We start from the raw sequence: 23,033 nt of genomic DNA, 5'->3' as shown, positions 1-23,033 counted from the left end.
CCTCTACGCCGTCTCAGTGGGGAAGAGAAGGATTCCTCCCCGAATGTTTGTCTGTTCCCACACAGATTTTGTTTTTCTTTTGTTGTATAAAACTGAACCAAACAATGGTAGAGAATATATTTTGCCTTTGTCACATCTGCAGAGCATAATTTATAGTTTGTATTGCATAAAAATGACAATCTCTCACAGTTCTGCATTAAAAGAGACATCGTCAAACAACAGAATATATTTGAAAATACATTTTTACAAAGCACTCAAGTAATCTTTTTCATGGTCCACATTCCCGGATTTACCGGCTGTGAAAATCTCATACATGATTGGTCTTGGAAGAAGTAGTAAAAACAGTAAAATAGGTTACAAAGTAGCCAGACATTGCTGAAAAGTAAGTCCACATCATTTTGCATAACTGCCAACTTCCTGTTACTCATCCAGCAGGTTTTCTGCTTTTCAGAGCTGATAAAAGCCCAGCTGTAACACATGTTGATCTTTATTTGAGTGATGCCTGCTGTGGAAAGGTGGCACTGTGAAAAATGTTGTAAATAAACCCTTCAGGATAAAAAATAACTCAGTTCCTCTGACCAATAAAACTGGGAGAGAACATTCAAACTAACCAATCTCTGCAGTCAAACTCATTAATCCCACCGCCTGGAAAAATAAGGTTACGCAAATCACATGATTCGATTTCCGCACAACGCTGTCAGTGTCTGCACAGCCATCCATCCACCGATTCACAAATCTGTGCGCTGTCAGTGTTAATATAAAGAGGGAGAGAGCCCCGCAGGTCAGGCAGACGTAGCTCTATGGAGGCTGCAGGGGGCGCTGTGGGCTCCTCGTCACCAGCTACTGTGGTTCTGAGTCCGGGTTCTGGCTGCCGCACAATGGCCGTTGGTGCCGTTTTCTCCCTTCGGTGTGTGAGTGGAGGCCTTCCGGCCTTCGGTTGGGCTGTCAGGTTCTTCTTCAGAGCTGCTCTCAATGTCGCTCCGGACATCTTTACACACCTTTGGGACAGAAGGCAGAATCCAATATTAACACCAATATGAAGTATTACTACAATGTAAGTTTTCCTGCTGGTAGCTGCTTGTCTGACTTATTAATTTATTTGCTGCATTAAGTTTTACTAAAAAAGCATAACAGCAGTGGCACGCCCCCCCCCCCAAAAACATTTTGGCCACCCCAGAGAATCATATTATAAATAATAATACATTTATAGAATTGCAAATAAATGTATAAAGTTCCAAAAAGTAAATGTATAATTTCTATTTTTTTAAAAAAGGATAATTTATAATTTAGAAATATATTTATCGATGTGCCCGGTAAAAAGACTTCTTGGTTGAACTGCTCGCAACACCCTTAATTGCCACAAGGGGGTGTTGTCGGACAATTTCAACAACACACTCCTGACTAATTGAAAACATACCTGACGTTCATGACACCAAAACCACATTACTCATCATTTTACAACTCTCCTCCCACTGCAAGCGACACTACAGCCACACTTAATCTTGTTGGAACAAACAGGACAGATGAGATTAAGATCTGGGAGAAAGTGCAGGGAAAGTGGATGGAAACTTACAGCCAAACACAGAGAGATGGCAAAGTTGTCAAGCAGACAGAGCAGATGTAGAGAAGTGAGAGAGCAGCGGAGTGGGGGGGGTGTCACTGGACAAAGATAGAGAGAAAGACGGGATCTCCCACTCTGATTCTGGAGAGGGGGGGGGATCATCTGCAGGGAGAACGAGACGAGAGTCAGGGGCAGATGGGAAAATACCGAGAGAGGGGGAGGCTACAAATCTATCACCAAAAATAGCAATCAGCTGGCAGTGGGGCTTTTATCCGTTCATCTGTGATACAGTTAGAGGAGCAAACATTTTCTGCAAAACACTTCATGTCAAATACAGTGAAGTGAAACTAACAGTTGGTGACAAGTCAGAACATAAGTACTGAGTTTAGAGCAGGGGTCTGCAACATCCACAATCTAAAGAGCCATTTTGTTCTCTAAACCACCCAGTGCAGCAAATGTCACATGATTTTGAAAAACGTATTTAGATAAATATCTACAATAGGAAACTTATCATTTTTGAAGCTTTGTTTTCTTTTTCAGGCTTTCTGCAAGTTTTACCAACTCCAATAAGACTTTTTAAGAACATTTGAATGGGATTTAAGACCAGTATTACAATAGAAATGTACAAAAAGTAATGGACGTTAAAAACCTAGCTATCAATTAGCAGCTAGCTAGCGCTGAGTTGAGTCACAGAAAGCAGAAAAGTTGTTGGCGCATGACTCAGAGTTTTGCGTAACAATAAGATCCGCAAGAAAAAACAAAACTAGATGGAATGAGATTCAATAGTCCTGCCACAAAACAATTAAGACCTGTGATTAAGATATTTAAGGCCAACTTATTGTTTTTCAATTAATTTAAGACATTTTAAGACCTTACTTTTAAATACGTGAATTTAAGACTTCAAGAATGTGCGGAGACCCTGTTTTTCTGTTTTCATCGTTGAAAATAAAGATAAACATAAAATTTAGCAAAAGGAGGATGGATCACTTTTTCCTGTGGGACAAAAATGATGTAAGAAATAATAAAAAACAAAACAAATTCCAACCCAATGATAAAAAAAGATATAAAAGCATATTACCAATACGTTTAGTGTTAGTCTTTGTGGAATATTGTAGGAATAAACTGAAAAACAGTTAAAAACCCAAGTTTGTTATATCAAAATTTAGAAACAATAGATGATTAATTTTAATTTTTAGCCAAAGTTATCAAGAGACATTTTGGAAGGTCCACTTGTGTCCCCAGAGCCGTAGGTTGTAGACCCCTGGTCTGGACCAAATCCATTTAAGGCCAACAGATGTCACCAACCTTCTGGTTACTCAGATTTTCATAACAAAGCCACAAAAATCTGCTTTTGCTTTGGATTTGACAAACAGCAGAAAAAAAACAATCAAATTCAAACTTTTGAAACTGATCTCACCTTTCCTCGCATAATAGCTTTGAAAGCTATGCGGAATATGAGGTAAGCCCAGAAGACGTGCATCACTTGGAGCAGAAGCAGCAAGACATTGAAGACCCACCAGGATGGGTAGGGTCCAACGATGGCCCAACTCTCAAACATAGTCGAGTTCAGGATCCTGGAAACCCAGAAAGACAATCCATTATACAGAAAAAGAACACCTAGCAAAGACAGACCCGTCTCCCCCCCGGAAAGGCTTGGATTTCAGTCCAGGTAGCTTCACCACTCATTCATTCACACCAAGACACTGAATATAGCTGCTCAGGTTACTTCTGCCAATGACAGGTTCCCTATTGTTGGACTCTGTGGAGGCAGAGCTGCAACTTTTAGTGCTCTGTCGAGGAAACGCAATCATCTAAAAAGCCTTTGTAGCTAAAGGTCAACCCGACTCTAAGCGTGTTTTAACACGGTAGACTTATTTCAAAAGGGGACCAAAGTTGCAGTATTTGTTAAAGTTTCAGCAGGTGCGGTTCACCCCCCTCGCCTGTGGGGGCGCTGCACCAAGAACTGCTGAAGAAAACATGAGTTCAACATCCTGCAAAAAATCCTAATGAGTGTTGTCATATTTTAGAGGGCAGGATTTCTGGATTTCTCATTCACACCTCCTCAAACAAGGTGGACTTTCTAGCCCAATGGACTGGAGTTCGGTTAAAGTGGACTAAAGGCTGAGGCTGGTGTGAACGCAGCCTCAGAGCTCTGACCAACAAATTCAATGATGTGTTGTTTAAATTTTATCGTTCCTTGAAATCCAAAGGCTCAAAACCAAACAAAAAATCTCCAAAAATGGTTTCCTGAAAAGTGTTTCATGTTCTTGTGAAACTCCAAACCATATTTCACGAATGTGTCACTAAAACCAAACCAAATATTAAGTTTGAGTGGCTAAAAATACTCACCATACTGGAAATATAACAAGCCGTGTGATAAAGAACACCACACTGAACACAATGAAGAGGGAGTCACACACCCGCTGGTATTTGGTGTAGTTTGCCATCTTGGCTGCCTGTTGGAGAACAAAGACAACAGAAATCAAACATTATGATAAGATGCTAAGGAATGTTTGCTCCAAATACGAAAGGTTTTACAAATATGCAGTCAGGGTGAATTCCAGTCGAGACAAAAACAACTCAGAACTCATCGTTATTGGAAGCTGAAAAGTACCCGACACCACATACAAAAATATCTAAAACAAACAAACAAACTTTGGTCCATCTACCAAAATAATATTATTGTGCAACTTGTGGTTTCTTCAAATGCAACTTTGTAAATGCGCAGTAATTTGTTGCTTCTATTCCTTTTTTTCTGGCAGATGTTTATGCAAACATGCAGGAAATGTTTCAGGACTCCAGAGGGTTGAAGTGTCTCATTTTTCCCATGACATTCACACGCGTCATGTGCTCGATCACATTATCACACAAAAGAAACCACTTACAGTGAGCTCCATAGGTAAATGAAAAAACAAAAGCAATATTTTTACCACATGTAGTTGCTAGAACTACACATATGATGCTTATTCCTGATGAGATGTAAAATGAAGCACAGCAGAGATAATTATTTATCATCTCAGGAGTGTTTCCAGATTGTTTATGATCATTACTGACCTCCAGCAGGAAGTCGGCGGCATCGTGGACACACAGCACCAGGCTCCCCACGCGAGCCATGTTGTTGGCGTAAGAAAAGCTAATGAGGCTCACTGTTGCTAGGTGATGGATGAACATGATGAGGAAGTCCTGAGAATAAAACAGGGAGGAGACGGTGATCAGTGTTCAGGGTCACAGAACACACACACACACACACATTTATATATCTAAAATGTGTTTATACATATAGCTGCCGACTGCAGCTGTATGTGAGAGAAACCCAAAAGAACTGGTGCAGAATTACTGAATCACAAGACAAACCAAAAGTAGGTTAATTTTCTGACTGACTGACCTCAAACCAGAGAGGATAGAGAGGATGTGTTGAGGTTGGGGGATTTCTTTAATGCTCCACATACATGACAGAGTGTTGCCCTTTGAACTGATGGTGGATGGCTTCAAAATTTAAATTTAGATTTAAATATTAATGGTGTTATCAACTATTACCATTTGATCTAAAGGCATCTTTATAGAGACTAAGAAACAGATATTTACAAAAATATGGAACAAAAGAACAAAACCAGTTAATAGTGAAATTAAAGAAATACATAGTTGGATAATATTTTGGGGCTGCACAGTGGCGCAGTTGGTAAAGCTGTTGCCTTGCAGAAGGTTCTGGGTTTGATTCCCGGCCCCGGTCTTTCTGCATGGAGTTTGCATGTTCTCCCTGTGCATGCATGGGCTTTCCCCGGGTACTCCGGTTTCCTCCCACAGTCCAAAAACATGACTGTCAGGTTAATTGGCCTCTCCAAATTGTCCCTAGGTATGAGTGTGTGTGTGCATGGTTGTTTGTCCTGTGTGTCTCTGTGTTGCCCTGTGACAGACTGGCGACCTGTCCAGGGTGACCCCGCCTCTCGCCCGGAACGTTAGCTGGAGAGGAACAAACCCGACCCCACTGAGGGACAAGGGTGCAAAAAAATGGATGGATAATATTTTGAATAAAAATTGTTCTCATCTTTGGTAAAGTGGTTAAAAACTGTTTAAAGTATGAATGTCTTCATCACATTTAGGGGTGCACCGATCACAGTTTCCAGCCAATCACTGATCTTTAAAAAGCCTGATCTGCTAATCGAGATTTTTTTTGTCTGAAAAATTTCCAAGTTGGTAAAAATGAGGTGATTATTGTTCACCACAAGACATGCAGACAGACGTGACCTGGTCTGACAGTCATCTTCTCACAGCAGAGCAAAGTAGGACAGTGGCTGATTTTCAGACCTTAACAGATGTTCATTCATTTTGGTTTCACATCCAACAAATATCGACCAATAACCCAGATTTAAGAGGCCAGGCGATTTTTTTGTGTTTATTCTTGTTGTTAATTTATATTGTTTTATTATTTATTTATTTATCCATTTTTGTTTTTATCTCCTTGTAACTGTTCACCACTACATAAAGAAATAAAGTTATCATTATTGTTGTTATGACTAAGATCGGTGATCAGTCACAAAACAGCAACCAATGCATCCATTGTTCACATCTTTTGTAAAGTGACTAAAAAATGTTTACAAATGTCTTCATCACAATCATTTCAAAGACAGAGAGGAGAAAGGTACAACTTAATGTGATTAAATGTTATTTTTAGACTCGTGCCTCTGACAAAACAGCTGAGTAATCGTGTTATTACACCCACAAGCAGTGACTTAAGAGCACGGCCTAAACAAAGGACGCACATTTTGGAAGTTTAGGCAAGCAATCCTACACAAAACTAAGAAACAATACTAGAAATATAACACCCATAATTACCTGGAGTTGGTAAGATACTCGTATCAGAATCATTTTGCATGGGAATAAATCTTAGTTTAAATATCTACACATCAAATTTATGATTTCAACAAACATTAAACAAATAGTGAAGAGGGGATTTTAGAATTTCCCACAGCAATAAAGGATGTGGACATAAAAATAAACATCTAATCAAGAAACTCCCTCAGCAGATGTTGTAGCTGCTGCTTCCTCTGAGCATCCAGTAGCAAACGAGAGTTACATCAGCAAATAAAACCAAGCTAAACAAAATTACAATTCAAGAATCTGCTGCAGAAAACATCTAGAGCTCTGGCATTCGGAGGAATTTCTGCAATTCTAACAGTCAGGCCTGCTCCATCCTGCAATCACATGACGCACTGAAAACACAGAGCATTCACAGACTCACCGCGCCCCACATGTGACCTCACATCTAAAGCTAACCTCACACACAAACTATAAAACACACTTTGAAGTCTCCCAGTACACCATAATGCTAGCATATACAGCTGAAGGGGGGAAAAGTGCACTCTTTTCTCTGCGCCTGCTAAATGAGGAACAATAGACTTACTGACAAATGTCTAACAGGGAGTGGCCCTGGAGAGGATCTTCTGCTGTCTGACCTGACAGGCAGATACTCAACCTGAGTTACACTCACCTTCCGTTTTATGTCCGTGAACTGGGAAAACATGAGTGACCAGTAGAAAGCCAGCTCAGTCACATAGTAGCGATAAAGGCCTGGAGTCATGACCTGGAGAGAGAGAGAGAGAGAGCAGAGGTCAGAGAGTTGATCTGAAAGCAGCTTCAGCTGGTTTTACTGGGTTCTGCAGGAAAACAAACTACACTCAATGCACCTTTTTTATTTAGTAAAATCACAAAAACAGTCGGGGATAAATGCTTAAAAATATATAGAGGATAATCTGACAATTCCTTTAAAACTTCTACGTCTGTAATAGAACCTGCAGCAGTTTCCTGGTTTTACTCCCTAAAAACATTTTATTCCCTAAAGCAAATTCGGCCTACTGTAGCATTATATAATAACTAGATCAGTGGTTCTTAACCTGGGTTCGATCGAACCCCAGGGGTTCAGTGAGTCGGTCTCAGGGGTTCGGCGGAGCCTCTGCGGCGGAGGTAAAGACACACTTGTGTAAAGTCGTGATGACGCCCTGCTTTGCCATCACTTGCTGCAGAGGATCACGTTACATTGCTTAGCCAATCAGAGGATCACGTTACATTGCTTAACCAATCAGAGCTGCGGAGGAGCCCTGATTGAAGGAGCTCCACTCTCAGCATGGATTTGAACTTTTGTCTTTAATTACTTCAGCAAAACTCACAGTTTTTACCAAATTCTATAGTCTAAATCTGCTCCTTAGTCGCATCTTTTCGGGGTTGCTACTGCCTCTAGTGGTGTGGGGGTGATTACACAGCTAATTACTACTAAATCAGAATACCGCAAAGTATTTTGTGTGTCGGGGAATGGGGGGGGGGGGGGGGTGATAAGAACGGTTCGGTGAATGCGTATATACAACTTGGGGGTTCGGTACCTCAAAAAAGGTTAAGAACCACTGAACTAGAGCCTTCAAAATAGCAGTTGTGAGCGTAAATGTTATTTTTATCAATCAAATCACAGCAGTTTTTAATCTGTTTGCTGCTAAATTACATTAATCCCTTTTTCACAATTTTGCGATTGCAAAAATTAAAATCATCAGATTTTCACGTTTTTTTTGCAGTCATGCAAAGTTGTGCGTTTATTTCAAATTTTACGCAAGAACAGTCAAAAACATTGGGTTTCAGTTACTAACTCCCACCTGCAGGTGGCAGCATTTATTACTTCTACTACACTGCTGCCTCAGCCTTACTTGGCGTAAAGTTACATTCGATACAGTGAATAACAAAAAAAATCATATTTACAGTCATACACAAGTGGAAATATTGCAAAATATGTTGCATATGTTTCTAACCACAAAATCAGTTATTTTAATTGCAAAACAAAAGAATGACAAAAACAATTTCATTTTAAAAAGTCTGTATTGAATGCGATCAGGTGTTGATTAATACTTTCACAGTTTGCTTATAGGTTTTATCAATACATTCTGGTACAAGCAGCCTTTTAAGAACATTCCTGATTTTAATATTTAATCAAAATGAAAATGAGTTTGACCCCCCAGCCTGAGAGGAATCAGTAGGTCATCAGTATTAGCCCAGAAAAACCCGACCGTTGCATTTCTAAGGATTTATAACCATTTAACTCCTCCCCCGTTCACATTAAAACTAGCTTCTTTGCTTAAAGTGTAGCGAACCATTGTTGTGAAGCGAATCGATGAAACTGGTTCATTCAGATTCATTTCAGTTCAGAGGAGTGAAGGTCGGTCATTAAACATGCGCAGATGCCCCAGGCGGCAGATAACGCAGCACAATAACATTTTTCCGACGTCTTGCGGTTTACATTGCCATAAAGCCCAACCCTAATGGCCCTACTGAGTGATAAGCAGCAACACGACCATCAGCCACGAACACCGATGACGTTGATTCAGCACAAAAACACAAAGAAGTGGAGATTTCTGCCCAGTGCCAGATTCAGTGCAGAGAATCTGGTCTTTTTTGTTGTTTCGTCCGTCCTACCCGAGGCACAAACAAGCAGCTTTAATCTCATCTAAAAGGAAACAACAGGAACATGTCTGAAAGTTGTCTGACTGCATTTCATGAGAGTGGCATGTATTGAAGGAGAGGCGGTGGGGTGAGGGTAAGCTGATAAAGCTGATCCAGTCTGATGGCTGGTTATTCAGATGTGTGATAGTGGTGAAGCTTTATTTAGAACGGTATGGGAGGAGAAAAAGGTCAATACTCAGCCCCTCAGAACAGATGAATTTAAGACTTTTTAAAGCTGTGTGGACACCCTGGATTCGTCCCAAGACGAGTAGCAAGTCAGAGAAAAGCTGGCTGGGTTATTTAAGTGGAATGTTTTTCTTATTAGTTTGCACTTTCTGTTTATGTAAACTTTTGCTTCTTTTCCTTGTCTGAGCCTAATGATTAATACTTTATGAAAGGCAATTTTGCTAAGAGACTTGTTTTTTGTTTTTTTTGGATATTTAAAAAGTCTTCTAGTTCCAGTGTCCTTTAGAAATTAAAGTTGATTGATTTTGAGAAGGTGTGTTTGCATGATTATGTCGTTTTGAGATCATTTTCAACTAATATGATAATGGCATAATAATGCAAGTACACTTGGGTTTCTCACAATTATACATTTTACTGGACAATAAATTGTTCCAAAACGTATTGCAATAAACCAATAAATAATGTTGTTTTGAGACCATTTTCAAATAATATATTGATGTCATGATGATGCAAATTTGGCCCCTCAAAGACAAATAAACTGTAATTTAGAACAGAAAACTCCACAGTGCAACTGGTGCACTGTCCAAAATAAAACAAATATCCAAAATAAATATCCAAAATAAAACAAAGACCAAAAACAATAAATTAAAAGGAAAGAAAACACGCAACTAAAACCAAGAAAAAAATGGATTATAAAGAATCTTAACTAAATTGCCCTTCAAAAAATATAAATCAGAATGGAAATAATTGTGTTCATCTTGATTAATTGGCTTAATGACATGCTTAGCCAATCAGGGCATCAAATGAACTAAATGTTTACATCATTTGATACAATAACAAATGATGCCTAAAGGGAAAATAGAAGATAATTGTAATGTGTTTTGATTCTTTAGCCTGAACTACATTCACGCAGTCCTAGTTATACACATCTACCCACTGAGCTCTGTGGAAACACACACACACACACACGCACGCACGCACGCACGCACGCACGCACGGACACACACACACACACACACACACACACACGCACAGAGGAGAACTGGTGTGTATCTGAGGAAATGTGGCCTGTTATCCTCCTATGTTGTGTCGACATCAGAAGCCAGAGATTGAACCAGACATCTTTTTATGGGTAAACAGCAACTAAGCCTCTGAGTCACAATACAGCTGATGTCCAGTCCTACAAAATATTGGACTAATATGGTTAACATGTGAGCGCTGCATCCTACCTGATAGGGGTAACCGTACCAACAATGCCGCGTATCCCACATCCACGGACACTGGAGGCAGAAAAACAGTAAAATCAGCAAACAGAAGCTTGTAATGCTGGATTAACAATGGATTTATAATGACATGTGAGCTACCTGCCACAGAAACTGGATCCCATAAATAAATACCCCCAAATAAAATGTAAACCTCCACCTGGAAACCAAAACAGAGAAAAAAAGAAAACATTAAAAATCCACCAACGCATTTAAACAGAAACAAGCTTCCAGTCCACGTTAAACCTACATGCTCTCGCAGAACTTAGTGTGTGTGCTGGGTTTATCCTGATTCCTGCGCTGCCTGAACCAGCGCTGGACTTTCCGCACCTCCCAGTCCAGCTGCTTAGACAGGCCATCCAGATGCCGCGAGTCTGGATTCTGTCAACAGAGGGTGGAAAAAATAACAATCAAATTAGTGTGGAATGAGGAATTTGAGCCAAAAAAAAGAAGAAATGAAACAAAGGAAGGAGAATGGAGGGACATTATTGAACTACTGAATGTACTGGTAGTTCATAATGTGTCTCTGAGTTCAGATTAGATTAGAATAATCCTCTTTGCTCCTCAGAGGAAAACCTCAATGTATCAGCAGCAAAGTGAAGGGGAAATAGAGACACATTAAAAATAGATAAAGTATCGACTAGATATATACAAACAAATCTATACAGGCATGATGTACGGCTGAAATGATTAATCAAATTAATCATGATTATCGATTATTGAAATAATTGTAGCTAACTGGAGCATTCAGACTGTAATAGCTGCCATTTTGATGAAAAACAGTTCAGTCAGATCAGTAATAAAGCCAAAACCATGCAAAAAAATTCAGTTTTGACAATTGTTATTAATCAAAACTTTAACAAATCAGTAGAAAGAACTTTTCTAGCTGCAGATGCAGCTTTGCTACAAATGATCAAGCATTCGCCCAAGGAATGCCATGTTTCTGTTTTTTAGACAATTAAATCTTTTTTTTAACAGAAAAATTATTTTTCTGTAAAAAAAAAAAAAAGAAAGCGTACTTTGATGCATTTCTAAATTATGTTTATAAAAAAAGGCTTAAGTGGTTCAATAAAAAATCTACAGAATGTACTCATATTTTATCCGATTAATTGTCAGAATATTCAATAACTAAAATAATTGTTGGTTGCAATCCATATGATGCTGATTATGCAGTCCAAACAGTTTTAAAAATAATAATCTGAAACAGACGTTCTGAACTGATTAAATTGAATGTAATCAGTAAATAGTAAAGCCATAACTAAGTTTTTTCTATATTATTTTAAGCTGCCAAGGAAACAGGTGTTACAGCTAGTTTGTTTAGTTTATTATTGGAATGAAACTTTATTTTTGTTTTCTAGATATTAATTTAATGTTCTGTTTATGTTACTCATACATTTTATAAAAATTTGATCTGAAAAGACCCTGCTGTAGGAAGTAATTTAATGAATAAAAACTAAGTTAAATAGCTGATTTAAAACCAGAGGCCTCATCAGCGTAAAGGGAAGAGCAAAATTACACAAATTATAAAAGGGAACTGCAGATTTGAGAGCTTGAATTGCACCAGGCTCTTCTTCTGAATCCAGAAACCAACCTTAGTGATGGAGGTGAACACCTTCTCCAGCACCGCGTTGGGCTGGGCTCTCCTCCCAGCGCCTGGCGGGATGTGGAGACTTCGGGCGCAGGCACTGGCGATAAATCTGTGACATGAACCGGAAACAAAAAAAAAAGTCCCTGGCTGTTTGTAAAACATGCAAACAGAACTTAATACCCACATCACTGCTAGACTTTCATTCAACGAGGAAGAGATGTTCATTTGGCTTGAATCAGGGAAGTTATGCTTTGAGGATTTGACTACACACCCTGAAATAAACATCCAGAAGCTGAGCTCATGTGCAGCTGGACTACGGCTGGATATTCTTTCCAAGCTTATTGCTGATCATATTTAATTTTGATGTTGTTCTAAGCTGAATGCAGTGGGAAAGTTTAACAGTAAATGGCAGAAGTCAAACAGAGACAGACTTTGGTCTCAGAGTGAGATTCTTGCAGCAGAACAGCAGACGGACCCTGATGAAGCTGAAGAAACAACCTTCGTTAAAACTGAAATAAAACCATTTTCACTGCAAAACATCCATCCATCCACTTTCTTACACCCTTGTCCCTCAGTGGGGTCGGGAGGGTTGCTGGTGCCAATCTCTAGCTAACGTACCGGGCGAGAGGCGGGGGTCACCCTGGACAGGTCGCCAGTCTGTCGCAGGGCAACAGAGACACAGGACACACAACTGCACACACACTCTCACACCTAGGGGCAATTTGGAGAGGCCAATTAACCTACTGCAAAACAAGATTCATTAAAAAAAACTTCAACATTTGCAATGTTCACCTCTTTTTATGTCACAATCTGCAGTTAGACTTCTTTACAACCATAAAGTGGAGACTTAATTTTAATGACAAAAATAAATCCGTTTTTTTTTTTTACGTTAAAAGATGGACGTTTGAAGACAACATTTTATTTGTGTGAACTCTTCTGGGGGATTTTCCAGGATGTTGGTTGATTTAACAATCAAATTATTTTCAGGCCGCCCTCACGTTATATCCAGACAAATCCTTTAAAGCGAACTCAGTCACTGATTTGCCTAATCGTGTCTCTGAAAAATGCAAAAGAATATTTTAATTTAGTGAAAACTAAAGCTTGCACAGCACAGTTTTTCCATTTTGTTTTCACAGGACTCTGAAAAGAAGATACCAGATGAAAATCCCTTTACACGGACAAAGCAAAAACATAAAATGATAAAATGTGATTTTTTTTTCCCTCCCTTAATTTGTGTAGCATGTGTAACCGTTCAAAAGAGAAATAAATTAAAGTTTGTGTTCTGGTTTTTTATTTTTTGCAATAACCTGCTTTGTAAAAGTGACTCCTAAATGCTGCTGGGTTTAAACTGTCTGGGATCCAGTTTGTTCACCAAACACGGACATTTTGTTCTATTATAGCGCTCATTTATTTTACCAGCTCCGTTTTGCAGTTTTGATTGTCTAGGGTTGAAACGAGTAATCAGATTAATCATAATTAATTATCAAAATCCTAGCCAACTAATGTAGCAATTGACTGATCTTCAACTGCAGTGTGCAGATTAAAAAAAGGTAATTTGATGAAAGAACAACGCTCAGTTTGGGGCAGGACTTTGCCCAAAATTGAACAGAAGACAAGCATTTTGTATTTAAGATAAAAACTTTTTTCCTGTAAATTTACTCAACACAGAACTCAGAGTGGCACTTTTAGCTTCACTTGGTTCAAATTTTGTAAAAACGGTTATTAATTGGTTAATAGAAAAAAATTAATCAACAGATTAGCCCTAAACTGTACTGATTTTGAGTCCAGCAGAAAAGACGAATGCTGTGTTATTGCATTTTAGCCAAGAAAATATTTATTTTGCTTATTTAAAAGAACAACTGAATTATTTATTTGCATGTTTAAACATATTTCCAATATTTTATAAAATAAGCTTAAGTGGTTAAATGAAAAAGTCTGCAGAACCTGGAAAATTAGACTAAAAGAATAACTGACTACTAAAATAATTATTCGCTCCGGCGCTGAAATTTCCAGCACCTGATCTGCACAATGCAAACCTGCAGCAGGCGTTGCTGCATGATGAGAAAAATCAGATGGAACCAAAAATCTTTGCCGTTAAAATGACATCAAGTTACTTCTTACACTTCTGCTCCTTCCCATTTTTACTGTCACTCACTTTACAAGAACTTGATTTGCTCGTTTTGTCCTCAGGTAACTTTCAAAGCAAGAATGACAAACATGCACATAAAAAGCAGCGGTTCAGGTAAATGTTACACATGTCAAGCTGCAGTACGGGTTCCACCTATAACCATTAAAAGCTGAAGGTTACAAAAGATTCAAATATAGCAGACTCCTGGTTAGTCAAGTTGATGTTGACTGCAGTTTGAGTCCATGCAACGAATAAAATGCCTCAGCTGTAACATACCGATAACTCAAGGTGCAAACAAAACAAAACAAAACCATTTTTGTGGAGACGGTAGGTTGGACAGATGGGTTTCACTGTTATGACGATGTTAAACATTACTCAGAGCAATCCACGTTTTACTGTTCACAGCTTTAACAAGCGCAGTCCACCCTGCAGCTATCGTGTTGGACGTTTTGATCCACCTATGAGCTCCATAGCGATAAGGTGCTGAACGGGATGAATTGTGCAAGTCTGATTCACCCTGAACTGGCACCACAACTTAGCTTTCCAACAATCTCAATTTAATTGTTACTCAATCCCGTGGATGAGCTCAGCGGTGGGCAACAACCTCGACTCTTGTCTGGACAGGTCCTTCACATTTCTGAAAGGAACAAAGATGACTTAAAGCATAAATCCCATGAAAGTTGAAGCACGCAGCCCTAGTAAGCAGAAGGCAGCAAGAGGAAGGAGGAAACTAAAAAAGACATAAGTTAATCTATTTATGTCAAATGTCCAAACATCCCTGCTCCTTCTCAGAAACTGACCCCCACCAACATACACAACGGCTGTGACCAACCGAGAGGCTTGGTGTGGTCCGTTTACCCCGACACTGGGACACTTTCCAGTTTGACAGCTTGGCTCAATTCATATCCCACAATTTCATTTTTTAATCAAGTTCATCTGACTTTTTTAAATGTTTCTACATTTCCAGAAGCTATGAAATACACTGCAACAGGTGCCTGAACAAGGCACGGGAAAAGTGTTTAGATGCACAACATTTCCATTCTGTTTTAAGTAGATACACTCACTTCCTGGATAAGGTGAAAAACCTGCTGAAAGATGAGGAAACGCAAAAGAAGTCTGGAGACGTGTAATCTCAGTTCGAAACCCATGACGCGGCTTATTAGAGCATGTACACACAAGGAAGCTGGGCTGCGCACAAAGTCAGAGCCAGGAGCAAAGCAATGATTAAGATCAAACTAGAATGAACTGGCAGAGAGGAAGGGGGGCAGCGCACAGATATATTTATATATTTAAGGAGCAAAATTCCTGCACTTAAAATGGGAATTCACTTAATAAACCAAGAACACAATGCATATCAGGGACAAATATCAGGGATTAATCGTTAAGCACACAGACACAAATAAACAGTCATTTCCTGAAAGAATACTCAGAGTAGCATTTAAGGCAAAGTTGCACAAAAATATACATTCTGCATTCAAGATAAAAAATAAAAAAAAACCTTTGTCTGTAAATCTGTTTGACCAAGACCTCAAATGTATAGTTTTAGCTTCACCTGGTTTAAATTCTGTAATAAAAATATCTTATTAAGCAACTATTACTATCCAGTTATTATTTGGTTAATCCAAAAAATAGTCAGCAGATCAAACCTACACTGATGAGGCAGAAAGGTTGAGCTTTGTTCTAGCTGCATCCTTCCTAAATGATCAAGAGTTCACAAAAGGAACAATATATTAATGCATTTTGGGCAATAACATTTTAAAAAATGAATTATTTGTTCACTTGCATCTTTTAATGTACTTATATTTTATAAAATGGCTTTAAGTGGCTAAACGAAAAATCTGCAGAATGTGTCACTTTTTGTCTACGGTTATTCATCAGAACACCTTTGGCTTCTAGAATAATCATTAGTTGCAGCCCAAGTGAAACTCAGAATCTTAACAATGAATGTTGTGCAACCACTTTCACACGGATGGAGATGGATACTGGTTTCCTGCGATTTCCTGGCGGTTCTTTCATAAACATGTTTCGCCGCATCGTTCCAGACTCAAAGGCCTCCACCTGGTCCAACCTGTTCTGACGCCCTGGGCCTGACGACTCAGAGGCGTGACTCTCACCTCTCGGCTCATAGGTGCAACAAACCTGACCCTCCCAAACTGCACTTCACAAGCAGAAAGGCCACAACTGACTCGGCTCCAACAAGTTGCATCAACGGGTCTAATGTTACATTCACGGCTCACTGACAAGAGTGAATTTGAGAAATGCCTTCACATCCACGTGACGGAAAACTTGAGTTTTGAGAGCAATTCTGAAGAGAAACAAAACTTTTTACACCAGGTGTGCTCACTGCTGCAGGACTGGCGGTAAAGTACTTTAACAGCCTAAACTGCAAATGCTGTGCTTAACTATAAGAGACAATAAAGGAGGTGGAATCAAAGTGTTGTTTCCGTCAGTTAAAGATTCACTGTGGGTGTTACTCTGACGAAGGCAATAAAATTTATATGCACTGTTGATGCCGTGTGTGCTGTTCAAAGGTGAGCGGATGAAAGAATAGCAATTACTACAATGTAAGGAACTTGGATTCTGTCGCGTTAACTTCCTAAAACAGTTCAAAAACCTGACGTCACCGAGAGAGAGAGAGAGAGAGAGAGAGAGAGAGAGAGAGAGAGAGAGAGAGAGAGAGAGAGAGAGAGAGAGAGAGAGAGAGAGGCTCTGAACTCTGTTAATGCAGCTGAATAAGCAGATTTGTTTGTGTGCATGTAGGGCTGAAACAATCAGATTAAGAGATTATCTGTATAATCGTTAACTGATCAATTGTCAACTGGAGTATACAGACTAAAACAAAATGGTTTTTGCTGAAAGCACAACACAGTCAGAGTAGTGATTAAATGCACAGAAAATACACATTTTGCACAGTTTGACCTTCACCCGACTCAAATTCTGCAACAAAAAAATCTATTATTAAGCACATTTTGCTGTCAAATATTGTGTCAATCACAAAGATATAGATTAGCCCTACACTGGAACATGTTAATTAGATCAGAAAGGAGCTTTTCACATGTTGATGTTAAAAATATGTTTAACATCGTTTGCTTCAAATGATGAAGGAATGATATTTTACTGCATTTTAGGCATAAAATCTTTATTTTCCTAAAAAGAACTGAATTACCTGTTTTGTTTTCACTGCCTTTTTAATGTATGTAAAACACTATAAAAAGGCTTAAATTGCTAAATAAAAAATCTCCACTAGGTTTTTTAATCTGATTAATCATCCATCCATCCATCCTCTTGCACCCTTTTTCCCTCAGTGGGGTCAGGAGGGTTGCTGGTGCCCATCTCCAGCCAACGTTTCGGGCGAGAGGCGGGGGTCACCCTGGACAGGTCGCCAGTCTGTCGCAGGGCAACACAGAGACACACAACCATGCACACACACACTCACACCTAGGGGCAATTTGGAGAGGCCAATTAACCTGACAGTCATGTTTTTGGACTGTGGGAGGAAACCGGAGTACCTGGAGAAAATCCACCATGCACAGGGAGAACATGCAAACTCCATGCAGAAAGACCGGGGCTGGGAATCGAACCCAGAACCTTCTTGCTGCAAGGCAACAGCTCTACCAACTGCGCCACTGTGCAGCCCTCTGATTAATCAATTAATCAAAATAATTGATTTCTGCAATACCCTTGAGCTGAAGTGTAGAAACGTTAAATCAAGTAGAAAGTTGAGCTTTTCACATGTTAGAAGTATTTTTTAGCTGCAGATATTTTCTTTGCTACAAGCTGTCAAGTGGACACTAATGAAATATTATTAGTTACTATTATTTGGATAATTAAATGTTTATTATTTATTTGCACCATTAATGCATTTCAAAAATTGTGTAAAAAAAATTTAAAAAAAGCTTAAGTGGCTAAATAAAAAGAACCTGCACAACGTGCCAGGTTTTTTTTATCCAATTGTTTGAATAATTGTAAGAATAACTGATTACTAAATAAACACGTTAGCTGGAGTCCAACTTTGCATTCATGTTAATTCGAGCAGAAATGTCTGAGCTGAAGTACTTGAGACGCATTCTGTGCCACTGATAAAGCTTAAACTAATGGAATGTTATGTTTGCTTTCATGTTTAAAAAGAAACTGAAATTATTTATTGTATTTTTAATGTATTTAGCCTATCGCATAAATAATGACTTACATGGTTAAATTAAAAATCTATGGAGATTTTTTTTATCCAATGAACTGATTAAGCGTTAAAATAATCGGTAGCAGCACTAAGAGTTTATATCCTGCCAACAGCAGGAAGCCTTACGTTCTCTGTAGAGCGTCGTGTGGCAACCGAAGCTGTGCTGTCATGTATTCTGCTGATGAATAAATGAATGAATGAAGGAATGAATGAGTCAGTTTGATCTCTGAGGTGTCGGGCGTCAACAGAGTGATTGCTCTCTGATAACACCCTCCAGCATCAGGACACACTCTCCTTGAACACACCTTCGCATCAGGAGTCTGGCAGCTCTGGCACCTGAGACAGATGGCGAACAGCCAGGTGCATCTTACTGAACACTTGAACATCTCGGTCCTTTTACGCCTCTAATATCTGATCGCTTCTTACTTAAGTCACTTGTCCACGTCTGGATCAAAGCAGATAAAGGCACAAACAATGCGGTTGGCGCTACCCGCATCACAGCGATGTTTCAAAACCTGGACCGTGTCAATCTGCCCTACCCGTTAAGAGCTTAGAGGAGCTCCGGCTACTTCCTGGATGTTTCTATATATAATTTGCAAAAAGCAGAAAAGAACTTCCTGGTGTAGGTGTGCGTTTGTTGTCACACCACTAGCTAAAACAGAAATTCAGTACTATGGGTAGAAACCCGTTGACATTTTCTTTGGTTCAGTCATCTTCATTTCCACCTGAATGAATGGTTTGACCCCCAACATGGCAGCAGAGCTTTGAATTAGAGCAAAGATCCTGAAAACGGTTTTAGGAAAATTTGCATTTTGAACCAAGTGGAAAATGAGCAATGCAGGAAACTACTGGATCAAAGGTTACGTAACATTTAAAGGTTAACGTTTGTTCCTCATTTCAATGCTCAACTTAATGTGTCAGATCCATGAAAGCAAATCTATTCAGTTTAATTCTACACTTCATGCTCTTTCTCATTTTATACATCATATTTAGATTCAAACCATTTGACAAAGATAGTCGATCTATTGTTTTCATCAGTTTCTTTATTGATTTTACATTGGCTCTTGTATTCCTAATCGCACTGACTGAACAAATTAAAGCTGTTTTTACATGTTTGACCAAGCTTGTGAACTTATTGGAATATTGAAGTGTGTTGCACTGGTGCAGAATTACAAATAAGTGTGTAATTTAGTACATTTAAGTATGTGGTCAAAAAAAGAAATACTTTCAGTCAATTCAGAGCCGTTTTTCTTTATAGAATCTGTATCAACCGATACTAAACCTGAAATATCAGTATCGGAAGTGAAAAAATTGGATCGGTGCATCCCTAGTTTTTTTTTGTTTTTGTTTTTGCAGGACATTTGCATAACATATTTCTCTGACTTGCATCTTGTTTTCATAAAACATTACAAAGTATCCCAAAGAACGAGGAGGGTGAAAATCTACATTCTCATTCAGAGCCTGACTCTGAAACCTTGTGTCAAAAAATGTAATTAAGGCGTCACAATTACAAACAGATACAATAGAAATAAGCCAAAAAAAAAACAAAAATTACCCGTGTAACAACTGGCCCTAATCTTGGTGAACGTTTCTCTGACTTACTGTGCCTGACATCAGGAGCCTCACGGCTGCTTCTTGGTGTCCTGTACCAGCATGACGGAGTTCTGTCATGCTGTGGGTTGTGCTGTTTTCTCCTTTATCGGTTCAGTCAGATATGACGCATTCTACGGATGCTAGGAGTTTCTGGAAGCTGGGCCACTTATAGTCATCTCATTTCCATGTACTTTACTTCTAAGGAACCAGACTTTATTGTCCTCTTTTAAAGGGACCTTCAACAGTAGCTACTCAGTCTCTGAAAAATGTATGCAGATTAAGGACAGAAGTTAAAAGTGTCAGGCTTAAAAATGATGTACATCAGATAATCAGAAAGTCTGTCATGTCTTTAATCAAAATAATAATAATGAAAAACAAGTAGAGGTGCAGTGACTGTAACTTTCAAGCTAATCACAGATTATTATTTTTTTAATCTGAACTGCCAATACTGATTTTTTTGGTGCCTAAAAAAGTGACAGTCATTAAGTTGGCAACAGTGAGGTGATTATTGTTAACCACACAGAGCAGATGTGACCTGGTGGGCGGGTCTGTCTGTCTGTCTGTCAGGGGGAAAGCGGCTGATTTCCAGATAAGATTTGTTTCACATGCAAGTATCGACCGATCGCTGATCACCCAAAATTAAGAAAATCAGGGACGATCAATCTCATCAATCAGTGCACCGCTAAAAACAATAATGATTCTGAAGACCAGAGACAGGGCCTGAAAGCTTCAGAAATCATTTTTTGTTAGTAAAGCGCAATTTAAATTTGTGAATTTGTGTTATTTTTTTCTACATTTTGTAAATTTTGCAAAAGCATTTTGGAACAAATTGTGCGTTGCATCCATTTAAGTTGTCTGTAATGCATAGAAGCATCTCTTGGGTTTAGGTGCATTTATAACAAAGACGTTTCCCAAAAAGTAGAGCAGAACTAGACTGAAAATGAATGGAAAAGTTGCAGGTGTCAGTGTCTAAAAAACACAAATAAGCCTCAACAAACAGTGTTCAAGACCCGTTTAAATGTGTACAGTAACATCTGAGAGCAAAACAAATAAATAATGGAGAATTTGTGACTTTTACAGAGCTATTCTTGTACCTAGCACTAACCAGCAGAGTGAAAGAAATATCACCTTTTTCAGTGAAAAGGTTTATTCTATTTTACCATAATTTAGATAACAAAAATGTCCACTGCATGCTTAAGCTACATCATGAATATAGGCAAAAAGAAAATGCAACTAGTGAATGAAAAGTTGGTCTAATCCTGACCACATTCAAAAATAAAAAGAAAGTGAACTAGTTGTCACAAAGAACTGACCCTGCTGACGACCAATGATTCCAGTTCTAGATGTTCTGTTATTTGTGGGTTTCCTGTTCCCGCTTGGGGAGCCTCAGTTCCCATCGATCACCATCAGTTTTACGCTTGATGCTGTTAAGTTTGACCTCTGTTGTCTGGTGAAACTGATCCGTTCAGTTTTGAGACTGACTGAGTTTACAGCACACACCTACAGATTCAGCAGACAGTCCTCAAAAAAGCAAGTGGAAAATGTTTTCTCAACTATAAAGTTAGCCTTAGAAGGAGGCAATAAAATGCTTTACGTCTCACTTGTGGAGCCATTATAGTCAATACAACAAGCCTTGGTTTGAAAATTAAGAAACCCTTCAGGTTATTAGTTTTTTTGGCAAATGCAGTAACAGACTGGCGTTCAAAAATGTAGGAAATTTTGGTGTGTGTGTGTGTGTGTGTGTTACTGAAAGTGTGTTAGGAATCCACGAGGCTGGACAGACAAGGACAGTGTCCTTGTGTCCTAATCAGTCATAGTAAGCTCTGTCATAAGATGTGTAACTTCACATGTGATGTAAACTGGAGCAGCGGTGGCACTTCCTTCAATATGAATCAGTGGAAATCAACTTAAGACACGTGATGAGCAATAATAGCAATTATTTTCGAACTAGAACGTTTTTATTACACTTTATTTTATTTATTTATTTATTGCCAACCGTCCGTAAGATAGTCTTTTAAAAAGTGTGAAAAACATAATTTAGAGACAACAAAACTGCTGTTATTTAACCTAATTAAAGAATCTCTTACTTTAACTTCCAGACAAAGATACTGGTCCTCCCACCTAGTTAGCTAATCCATCATCATCCGCTGGTGGACATAAAAAACGCGCAACAGAACAACTTGGAGAGCTTTACTTTCCCCCCCAACAAGCCGTTTGGACAATACGAACCTTTCGAAGAGTATCCTGACAATAAAAATCCCGAGAGCCAGCGGTAAAGCAGCCAACAAGTGTCCAGCTTTGGGATACTCCACCCCGGGAGCGGGGTCCGCCAGATCCGCCCAGGTTACGTTGTGCGGTAGCCAGAACCTCTCGTTCCAGAACCAGGCTGAGAGAGCAGCCATTTTTCGCCGCCTTCCAGTCCCCGGATGCTCGGAGGAAAGTGGTTTCTCAACTGAAAGAGACGGCACGTTAACCTCGTTGGACGCCTCCACTTCCCTCCCAGCACCACTTGTTTGACTACACTCAACTTTACCGTACCGACATCAAGCCCGCCGCAGTACGCCCAAACTTCCGGCGAGGACTTTCAAATCAAGATGGAGGCGTTTGGAAGTCATTAAAATACGATCACATTTATTTTTATTCATTGCCGTGATAGGTCGCGAGTGAAAGAGAACGGTAAAAATACTACTTTAATAAAAAAAAAAGAAAAAAGAAAAAAAATCAAGCAAAGCTGCTACTAATGGTGCAATCCAGTTACCTCTAAAGTCAGAACTTGAAGCTGGAAGTGACGTCACACCCGAGTTAACGGCTCTGAGTGGGAAGTCTGGTTTGTGGAGGATTTGCGGGTGTGTTGTTGCAGATGTTTTTTATCAAGCGACTTTTGACTAAAACTGGAGCGTAGCACCTACATTGTTGACACAACTCTGCATATTAGATCTCGAAGTTAGTATTTAAAAAATTGTCCAATTATCCCGAAGTTCAACCTTGGGGAGACATTCCAGTTGGTTTGTTTTGTTGTTGTTGTTTTTTTTACTTAGAAATTGGAATTTCGGAGTTCT

At 39.1% G+C, this 23,033-nt stretch overlaps 1 protein-coding gene across 1 annotated transcript; it reads right to left on the bottom strand.

The window, feature by feature from the left end:
• Nucleotides 1–211: 211 nt before the first annotated feature.
• On the bottom strand, nt 212–22,550 carry cers5 (ceramide synthase 5). The gene is made up of 10 exons (XM_081606850.1): nt 22,204–22,550; nt 12,080–12,185; nt 10,739–10,869; nt 10,591–10,648; nt 10,456–10,506; nt 7,050–7,142; nt 4,616–4,744; nt 3,911–4,017; nt 2,979–3,135; nt 212–998 (listed from the first exon to the last, which is right to left on the bottom strand). Exons 1-10 carry the CDS (start codon nt 22,374–22,376, stop codon nt 834–836), a joined length of 1,170 nt encoding a protein of 389 aa, XP_081462976.1. The 5' UTR covers nt 22,377–22,550; the 3' UTR covers nt 212–833.
• Between the last annotated feature and the right edge of the window lie 483 nt (nt 22,551–23,033).

This window comes from Poecilia reticulata, chromosome 5, assembly GCF_904066995.2.
Source record: "Poecilia reticulata chromosome 5, P_reticulata-male-v2, whole genome shotgun sequence".
NCBI lineage: Eukaryota > Metazoa > Chordata > Actinopteri > Cyprinodontiformes > Poeciliidae > Poecilia > Poecilia reticulata.
This window is presented reverse-complemented; position numbering and strand designations above follow the sequence as displayed.